This window comes from Semicossyphus pulcher, unplaced genomic scaffold (genome assembly GCF_022749685.1).
Source record: "Semicossyphus pulcher isolate SPU_LCO1_2020_fin unplaced genomic scaffold, fSemPul1.0.p SCAF_6, whole genome shotgun sequence".
Classification (NCBI taxonomy): Eukaryota; Metazoa; Chordata; class Actinopteri; order Labriformes; family Labridae; genus Semicossyphus; species Semicossyphus pulcher.
Window position 1 is genome coordinate 31,133,678 of NW_027211737.1, and position 10,563 is coordinate 31,144,240.

The window sequence follows — 10,563 nt, forward strand, 5'->3', positions numbered from 1 at the left end:
AGCCTGGAAGCAGGTGAAAACAGCTAGCCTGGCTAATCCACATACTTACACCTCTGAAGCTCACAGATTAACTTGCTATATGTTGTTAGTGTACTCTGAAAACAAATGCAAAACCACACAACATTAAGGAACTATTTCTTGTGAAAAACAGTGTATCCATCCGCGTGGCTTGCCAGATACTGAAGGTGAGCACAGGTGAACAAACATTAGTGCCCAGAACACAAATCGCACACATTTTTAATGTTGATTTTTGCCGATAAATTACCAAAAAATGTTCTGTTAAAATATTTGTGATGAGTCGTGTTTTTTTATTTCCACAAGAACAAACAGACCACAGTGACAATGCTAGCATGCTAATGTTAGCAGGTTGCACAATGCTATCTATCCATCCATCCACGTATCTACCCTATCTGTCCTGTTTGTCTATTAATCTCTCTCTCTGTCTGTCTGACTACCCACCTGTCTGTCTGTCTACCAACCCGTCTACATGACTGTCTGTCTGTCTGACTGATTATCTACCTGTCTGTCTGTCTGACTACCTGTCTATCTATCTATGTACGCATCTGTCTGTCTGACTACCTACTTACCCGCCTTTCTACCTACCTACCTACCTGTCTGTCTGTCTACCTATCATTCTGTCTACCTATCATTCTGTGTATCTATCGCTCTCTAGTTTAGCGTGTTAGCATGCTATCATCTGCTAACAGTCACTTAACCTCACTCTTCATGTAGCCGTGCTGCTAGCTCCCTTGCTGCTGCTGAGTCACTGTCTGTCTGACCTGGACCCTGAGGCCGAACTGCAGCAGGTTTAAAGTTTGTTTTAGTTTCAGTCGGAGCTGAACCGACGCTGAAACCAGAAAAAGACCGGGTCTGTGTTTGTGTCCAGCTGCAGATCAGTTTGAGTCCCTGCTGCTAGCAGTCGGAGTCACAGGGTGGATCAGAGGACGAGGCTGTGGGGGTGCAGAGCAGGTCAGCACACACAGTGGCACAGATTCAGTGTGCTCTCTCATTAGCTCTGCCTCTCTCTCATTAACTGGCTCAAAGTGCTGTCATCACCCACGAAAACTAACTACACAACCGCTCACTGAAGGTGGAGTAGAGGACATGAAAGTCAAAATAAAGGACGAAGAATAAAAGTACACACTTAACTGTAAATTAATATTAATATAGAGTTCAATAAACTCTGTGCTTCTGCATCCAGGCATTTAAAATATACACACGGTATATATTGTCAGGTCTGTCCGCAAGAGGAGAAGAAAACTACATTCAAAATGCTCGTTTCTTGAACGGAGGTCAATCGATCATTTCTGATGCATTCGAGGAAGTCAGGAAATCTAAACACTGGACGGCTTTCCCGACATAGCGTCGAGCAGATTTGTCTCAAGTTGAAATGTTTGATCTTGAGCAGATTGTTTGCTGAACGTGCTGCAGATGTCTGTTTCTAAAAGTTCTTATGATTCCACTTTTTTAACACAAATTCATTAAAACGTGTCGATGAAAACCCGTCGGCTGCTGCTGTTTAGAAACTGAGCTGTGATGCCTCTAAGATCAGACGACGTGGTGGATTCTGGGAAATGATCAGACATCAGTTTGTTTATCAAAACTTTCATAATGTTAAAAATAAAACATGATAACTGAAGACCTCTGTGAGATCTCTCTGCTCCGGCTCATCCCTCCATCATTCTCTCTCTCTCTCTCTGTTACATAAAGTCTTTGTGTTCACATTACTGCCGGCTTAGCTGCTGTTTGTTTGTCTCATTTCAAGGAATGAATGCAGCATTTATGGCTCTGTGTGTGTGTGTGTGTGTGTGTGTGTGTGTGTCTGTGTGTGTCTGTGTGTGTGTGTGTGTGTGTGTGTGTGTGTGTGTGTGTGTGTCTGTGTGTGTGTGTGTGTGTGTCTGTGTGTGTGTGTGTGTCTGTGTGTGTGCGTGTGTGTGTGTGTGTGTGGTCTTTTATTTGAAAGGATTCCTGTTTTTGATGATCATGCAGCTCTCAGGAACATCAACGTCTCAGTGCCCGTCTATCGCCCTCTCTGTCTGTCTGTCTGTCTCTCTGTCTGTCTGTCTGTCTGTCTGTCTGTCTGTCTGTCTCTCTGTCTGTCTGTCTGTTACAGACATAAAGGTTTAACAAAGATGTAGGGAAGACATTTTCGGGTATTTTAGGGAAATCCTGAAGTGACTCAACAGGATTTTATTAATAAATGTAGAGAAATCTTAACCATGCTGTAATTAGATGTTTGTAATATCAATGTCTCTCATGTTTACTTTTTCTTACATAAAACTGGCAGCTGCAGATATATATATAGAAGCCCTCAAGTGACTGTATTACAATGATCATTTAAACTTGAAATAAAAATGTAATTTCACATCAGCATGTTAAATGTTTTTCAGGAGAATAATTCAAATGATTTCTGAATAAAAGTTTTTACCAATAACTGGTTTCATCACAAAACTTCCTCTTTTACCAAAAACTATGTTCACGTTAGATTTCCTTTTCCGTCAGTGTTGCTGACGTCCACTCGTCAACCTCCACCCACTGAACCACATCCTCCCTCTTACTCCTGCTTCCTGCTTCTTCTCTTGGCTCTGCTCTCACTTCTACATGCAGAGGTTACCTCAGGTCATCCGGAGTCTCAAGCTCAAACTCACACAGATTTAGTCAGGGTCGTATATCTACCTGTATCTCTCTCTGTCACAAAAGTCCCTCCTACTTCTTCTTCTGTGGTACTTTCTATAACTTCCTTCAGCTCCCTCCCTTCACCCCTTTAGTATGATTTACCGGACTGGAGGGTGACTGTATATTATCCTCATCCATCCCCTTGTTTACCATAGTTTAGTGTTTATTTGTTTTACAAGTGAGAAGCAAATTAAGCTAACTAGGCTAATGTTTTACTAAGATACCCAATGGAAACCGTTCTACCGCCCAGCCCCACTCAAACCTTTCAGAGAGTCCTGGTTTTGGGGAAGAACCAGGTTCCAGTTTGGTGCTTAAAACTGGCAGTCAGGAACCCATCGGTACTTTGAACTTGTTCTGTTCGTCTTCCAGACTCTTCCTGATCCTGCTGTCTGCTGGGTTGACACTGAAGTTAACCCCTGCTGATCACTGAGGATTTGTCTAATCTAATCTTATTTACTGTAGCTTCATCCACTGACTTTCACTTCTGCCAACAAACCAGATCAACGCTGAAGAGACGCCAAAGGGATCCCCGAGATGATCCAGAAATATCTTTAAGTTCACAAAAATGTCAAAGAAAAATCAGAGAAACCTTTGAGAAAACTCCTGAAGAAAATCTCCGCGAGTGTTCAAGAATATTTCAGAAACATCTTTAAGAATAAAAAGAGAAATCTTCAAGTATTTAAGTCCAAATTAATCTTCAGCAATCACCTGTATCATATTTAAGAAAATCCGTACTCACTAACTAGGTTCAACAGGAAGTTCAAGAATCTTTCTTTTCTTTCCGTCCTCAAACCAAACCCGATGAGACCGTCACAGAGAGTTCAGCGCTGGATGTGGATCAGTCATGTGGGTTAAGATGTCCTGAACAGCAGAAACGTGACCCGACTTCACACACACTAATCAAATCCCACCAAACCTCTTTAACCTGACGACCAGTGAGAAGCTGTGTGAATCCCTGACATCAGGGCCGCACCATTAATCGAATATTTATGCTGATCGTGATTTTGTCTTCCCACGATTAAATAAACATGACTGACGTGATATTGACGTTTAAAATGCTCCGCCCGCAGAAAACTCATATCAAGCGCTCCCTAAACTAACAGCCCCTCCCCCAGGGGGCGATGGAGAGGTTTGGGCTTCACTTTTGGGGGAGCTGGTGTGTCATGTGATGAGCACCTACCTCGCAGAGTCAGTTTAGAGAAGAAGAGTAAACAACAGAGACGGTCGGAGAAACTAAAGTTAAACGTCTGGAACAGAAGAAGAGCTGCTTTTGCTCGTCAGCGCTTGTTTGGAGGTGTTTCAGGTTTAAGTGAAACAATAATCATCAAAGAGGTCATGAAACCTGCGTCTGCGCCGCAAAGCAACACGACTAACTTGTTGAAGCAGCTGAAAGAACAAAGTGCAGCATGATGAGTGTGTGAAGGCCGAGAGGAAGAACGAGCTGCTCCCCGTCCTCCAGCGTCAAGTCACACATCCAGAACAGAGACGCTGCACAGAGACACACGATCCACCAATCCATCAAAATGTAACTCTGCAGTAAGAGCAGACGGAGATGTTAAAATGTGCTTAAATATATATAATATTATCAGGCTTAATCTCTGAGACTAAAGTTGCTTTCACGTCAGAGACAGATTGTTTAGATTGTAAGTTGTAAAAAATGGATTCAGCCTGCTCCATATTCACTTTGGATGCAGGTAAGGATCCATACGTTCAGTCCATCCATCCATTATCTATTATCCTGTTCAGGGTCACGGGGGAGCTTGAGGCGATCCCGGCTGTCATTGGGCGAGAGGCGGGGTTACACCTGGACAGGTCACCAGTAGAGAGAGGCAATCTTTCATGCTCACATTCACACCTACGTCACCGAGGAACCTAACGAGCATGTCTTTGGACTGTGGGAGGAAGCCGGAGTACCCGGAGAGAACCCACGCATGCACGGGGAGAACATGCAAACTTCACACAGAAAGGCCCACTACGTCTGAACTGGGAATCGAACCAGGAACCTTCTTGCTGTGCGGCAACTGCACAACAGCGGGTCGCCCCCAAAAAGTTTAGGAATCCTAAAAAAACATGTTCAAATCTGGAAGGAAATCTAGACACAGCTTTAACAAAGGCTGGATAATAAAAACTACAAGAAGGAAGAGACATCTGTGTTCAAGAACAACTTAAGGACAAATTTAAAGACATCTTAAAGAAAATGTTGTAGCAAAATTAAATTCCAAAGATAAAACAGATTCAGAGCACGCAATCTGCACTTTAGTTTCTTTATCTGTGTCACTGAACAAAGAACAAAAGAGAAGTCGCGGAAATCTTTGATGGTTTTAAATTCATTGAGGTTTTTCTGTGTTATAGCGTGAACGACACAAAACAGGAAACATGTTTTAAAGTGTGACCGTCCTTTTCAAGTCTGCATAACTTTCAAGGCTCAGTTTGTCTCATTAAGCTGTAAAAACGAGGAGTAATGTCACTGAAAGTTTTAAATGAACTATTCAACAATAATAATGTCTCATGTGATGAGTGTCAGGGTGTGTTCACGGGGCTACACAGGTGTTACAGTGAAGTTATACCTGCAGCCTGAGAGGAGAACATACACTGTAAACTCCTCAGCACGTTACGCCACAGAATGTATTGTATCCAGTTATTTTGTTCTTCTATAGAAGTTACTATAAAACATCAAAGATCAGACACTAAGGGAGAAATCAAACCAATAAGCAAATATCAGGTAAGGAAGATCTGCGATAACTATTTGGCCGCCTGATGATGAATCCAGGTACGTTTAGATGTTGGTGCCAGTGATGGCCGTCCTGATTGGTCAAGCACATGTGACATCATACAGCAACAAGGACGACAACCACAAACACAACAAGATTATTTTGTAATTTGGTATCTGGCAGAGCGGAAACAGAGCAGGGAGAGCGGTGCATTCTGGGATATGTTGGCGATAAGAGGCATATAAAAAACTGCAGGCTGAGACTTTAACTCGAGCTGAATGTGTGAACAGCAGATTTGCTCATGTTCAGCAGGGAGACGAAAACAGAGTGAGTCATCATTCAGGGAAACAGGGAGTGTGTGTGTGTGTGTGTGTGTGTGTGTGTGTGTGTGTGTGTGTGTGTGTGTGTGTGAAAGCTGCTGGTTCCTGTAAATGTAATCACTCAAGATTCATTCAGTCTCTCTGGACGTTTGAATGTTTCTGTCTCAGCTCACTGCTCACAGTCAACACACACACACACACACACACACACACACACACACACACACACACACACACACACACACACACACACACACACTCGCTGTCAGACTTGAGTGTTGAACAGGGTTTACTTCCTGTCAGCGTCGGGAGCTGAAGGACTCGGCTGTGCGCCTGGTGGACGACGATGCTAAGCTGCTTAACGCTCAACCTGCCCGAACAAGACGCAGAAAAAACACACACTCACAACCTGAAAATACACACAAATACACACACACACACACACACACACACACACACACACACACACAATCTAATAACTCAAACACCAAAGGAGAGCTGGCAGCTTAGCAGTACAAACAGAAGCAAACAAATTGATAACTACTGACAAATGTAACCATTAAAAGAACCACAAATCTGTCTGAACCTGAAGTGAAGAGGAATAAATCTTTGTACCGGTCACAAAAACAAGTTTCAAAACTAAAAATGACCAGTTTTTTTTTACAGTCAAAGTTATAACACGCTAATTGTAATTTTTGTGAGATGTAACGATGATATTTTCCACATGTGAAAGGTTGAGACAGTCCGAACCAAACATACGACCACATGCGTCGTCTGTGCAGCAGCCTGTTACGAGCTGTATGAGGGCTGTCACTTTCCAAACGAAATTCGATATATCGGGCCGAAGCTGTAGCTAGCTTTGGGGCTAACTCCCGTCACTTTAATACTCCAGCAGCATACCTAAACTGTACATTAGTTCTGTTGTTTATACAGCTACCGATCACTCTTTTCTCTGCTCTTCTGCTGCTCCGGTCCCCGACACTTCACGTAACTCGTGCACACACACTTCCGTTCTCTCTCCCTCGCTCTACCACTCCACTCTCACGGGCTTAGCTCTTCCCAGAACAGAGCTACACTAGTATAAGGCCGTGCTACAGAACGAACCATCTCAACACCAACGCACTTCAGAAGCGCTGTACCACTATTACCCAATATGTAGTGTACCATTACGTACTTGATTTTTGGGGACAGTGACAACCCTAAGCTGTATTAATGTTTATTCTTGGGTGGAGACCTCGAGTGGTCATATTAGTCTTTACCAGAGATAAGTAGTATTAGAAGCAGTATGGAGAGCGACGGGAGGGTGCTGCAGCTGGGCCCAACCAAGCAGGACTGTCACCCTTGAGACTGGAGCTCAAGTCGAAGCCGACTTCTTAAGAAGTTCCATGACGTTCTATGTCTTGCGCTTATACTGACCTACCCAGTATCTGTCACGGCGATGACAAAAAAGTATTATTGTAGTTATTGTAGATTTTAGAGTTTTTAAATTCCTGGAAAACATGAAGAAATCTTGATGACTCATCCTGAACTCAGGCGCCATACTTGTTTTATGTCCATTAAGAGATTAATTAAATGTTTATGTCCCTATGAAATGTCCAACAGGATCGACAAGCTAGCTAGCAGCTAGCAGAATCTGCTTTATTGGCGAACATGGAATCTGACTCTGGTTAACATTGCTCTCAGTGTACAGACACAAATAGAAGCAATGTGTCCTCACTGTGTTTGTGTTTAGAGGAAGTGCGTAAATATGCAGAATAAAACAGCACACTACCAGTAGTTTCCCAAACATCGTACATATTTAACTTAAGAAACTAACAATCTTATTTTAGCCCAAACCCGCTCCTTCCTCTACCCAGAACACACCTTTACCTTGTGTCCTTGGCGTGTTGGAGCCCTCAGGTGGGCTCAGTCTGCAGCAGAACAGCTTCTTGTGTCGGTCTGAAGCAGATATTCACTCTTATGGAGAGTTCAATGACTGTAGTGTTAGTGTTAGTTACGTCTCCTCTCGCCGTTCCTCCTCTACTCTGCTACTCGGGAACAGAACGCTGCAGGAGCCCCATTTGTCAACAGAGCTGTCAATCATCCATTTTATAGCATCAAATAACTAATTGGGAGATTCACCAGTTAGTGGGGGTCTACTTAAAAAAGTAAGTTACAGTGTTTCTGGCCTTGTCAGGATATCTGCACTCCTGCTGAGAAAGAATGACCCGCTGCAGCACCTTTAAGTCCACACCTGTTGCACAAGCCTGCAGCCAGCAGCACATTATGTCTCCGTGTTAAGAGGTTTGACCCTCAGAATGAATGAAAGTTAACAGAAGCTTTCACTGAGGAAGGATTATTACTGTGATAACGGAACTACAAGTCTGTGATCAGAATGTTCTCAGGTGGAATTTGACCCAGAAAATTTCCTTCCTCAGTGAAAGTCTGTAAACTTTCATTCATACTGTCGGAGGTTAAACCTCTTAACACACAGACATAATGTGACTGCAGGCTTGTGTAATGTGTAGATTTAAAGGTGCTGCAAGGACTGAATGAAAGACTCTACCCTGGTGCATTGTGGGAAGTGTAGGAATGAGTATTTCAAAACTAAAAGAAGTCCGGATGTCTCCTCCTCTGCTGCTCAGATCTGTTTGACTTGAGTCATGGAGCAGACACGCTGAATCACTGCAGCTTCTTTATATCATGTTGCTTGTGCTGAACTGAATCGACAAACATTCAGTTTATACAACACAGACTACGGCCTGAAGCGTCTGAGTACAGATGTGAATCAGTGTTTAAGACAAATCAGTTAAATATCATACCAGTAGCTGCTGTAGTTTGTCACATGGTATAAAAAGTTAAATTGTCGAAGATTTTATCTAAATTTTAGTATCAGGACTTTGTCTTTTGTTCTTTTCCCTCCAGTCAGTCACCCCACGTCCCCTCACATTTTAGTGGTGACCTCAATGAGGCACTGCACACAGAGTACTTCTACAGAGTATTATAGTGTAGTATAGTATGGTACACCTGCAGTAATGAACAGCGCAGTACCTCGTTTTACAGTGTAGTACAGTGTGTGATATCGTAGAATGCAGTTACTTGTACTGTGAGTTAAGTATGAAGTAAAAAGTAAAATGCTTGTAGTACAGTGAAATGCTGTATGTAGTAATATACAGTGAAGTAACTTGTAGTACAGTGAAATGCAGTAATGTAGTAATGTACAGTGTAGTAACTTGTAGTACAATGAAATGTAGTAATGTAGTAACGTACAGTGCAGTAACTTGTAGTACAATGAAATGTAGTAATGTAGTAATGTACAGTGCAGTAACTTGTAGTACAATGAAATGTAGTAATGTAGTAACGTACAGTGCAGTAACTTCTAGTACAGTGAAATGTAGTAACGTACAGTGTAGTAACTTGTAGTACAGTGAAATGTAGTAATGTAGTAATGTACAGTGCAGTAACTTGTAGTACAATGAAATGTAGTAATGTAGTAATGTACAGTGCAGTAACTTGTAGTACAATGAAATGTAGTAATGTAGTAACGTACAGTGCAGTAACTTCTAGTACAGTGAAATGTAGTAACGTACAGTGCAGTAACTTGTAGGACAGTGAAATGCAGTTTGTAATAATATACAGTGCAGAAGCCTATAGTACAGAGAAATGTACAGTGCTGTACTGAAGTACTGTACAGGGGAAACTAAATGAGTGACTGCTGAGACAGTGATAAGAAACACAGTGTCAGCGCGCACACACACACACACACACACACACACACACACACACACTGTCCATCATCCTCACCCTCCTCACCTTCAGTATACCACCCCTCACGTTCACTGTACCCTTCCTCCTCCTCAGTGTACCCTTCCTCACCCTCACTCACCTCTGCAGTGTGAGTTTCCGCTCAGCAGCAGCAGCAGCAGGCAGCAGATCTCCAGCAGCTCCACTCTTCCTCCCATCGTTTTCCTTTTCTTCTTCTTCTGCTGGAGAAATAAATGTCACCGAGCAGCTCTCACACACAGTACTATACTCCTCCTCCTCCTGTCTCTCTGTTTCTTTTTCTTCTTATTGTTATTATTGTAGTTTTCAGTGTTGTCTTCCAGCCGTTTCCCTCTGCAGAGCCTCATGCTAAACACCCCGGAGAGGTTTTCTTCCTCGGCCGAGCCATTCCCGTCCCAGCTGATGATCGAGTCACAGCGGCGGGCTTTTATTCTAGCTTTTAGCTAACAGTCGGATCCAAAATGTCTCCCGCTGAGGTTTTTAGGAGTTAAATCTGTTAATTGAAACACAAACTGTGAGTCTGAATGTTTCCTCTGTTTGACCCAGCAGTCCTGTTTCACCAAAGTGTGTCCTCAGATATTTCTCTCCTTGTAAACTCGACTGGAATCTCAACCAGACTCAAGTTATCAGAAATACACGCTGCTTCCTGCGACGTACTTCAAAATAAGAGTATCCCTTCTTAAAAGAAAAGAAATCATCAACCCTGTAATCCAGACAACTGCAAGCATGAACTATCATTCCTCGAAGGAATATCTACAACCTTTAGGAATATTTAAGATAAAACTAAAATATAATAAAACACTTTTTCCTATAAAAAGTAAAAATGTTCATTACCAAGTAGTAAGTACATTTTAAGTTACTTTTATTTGGGTACTACTTTTTTACTTCTCTAATCAAATTTATTTCAGAATTAAATATTGTCCTTTTTGTTTTAATACATTAATCTAATAGCTTTTTTTACTGGTTACTTACTTACAAGATGTTGTATTTAATACCATTTAAATCTTAAAAAATTATATATTGGGAAAAAAAAATAAAAACCATATAGTAAATTGTAGATAACTCAACCAGCTGCAACACTGAAGTATTACATC

At 42.1% G+C, this 10,563-nt stretch overlaps 1 protein-coding gene across 2 annotated transcripts in view; it reads right to left on the reverse strand.

Moving 5' to 3' along the window:
* adam9a (ADAM metallopeptidase domain 9a) overlaps positions 1-10,070 on the reverse strand; it is a 38,791-nt gene extending 28,721 nt beyond the window's left edge. For both annotated transcript variants that reach the window (XM_069682808.1, XM_069682807.1), the window contains exon 1: positions 9,573-10,070. In XM_069682808.1, the coding sequence (XP_069538909.1) occupies positions 9,573-9,648 (76 nt within the window). In that variant the 5' untranslated portion in view covers positions 9,649-10,070. The remainder of the gene's footprint in view (positions 1-9,572) is intronic.
* Positions 10,071-10,563: the final 493 nt, after the last annotated feature.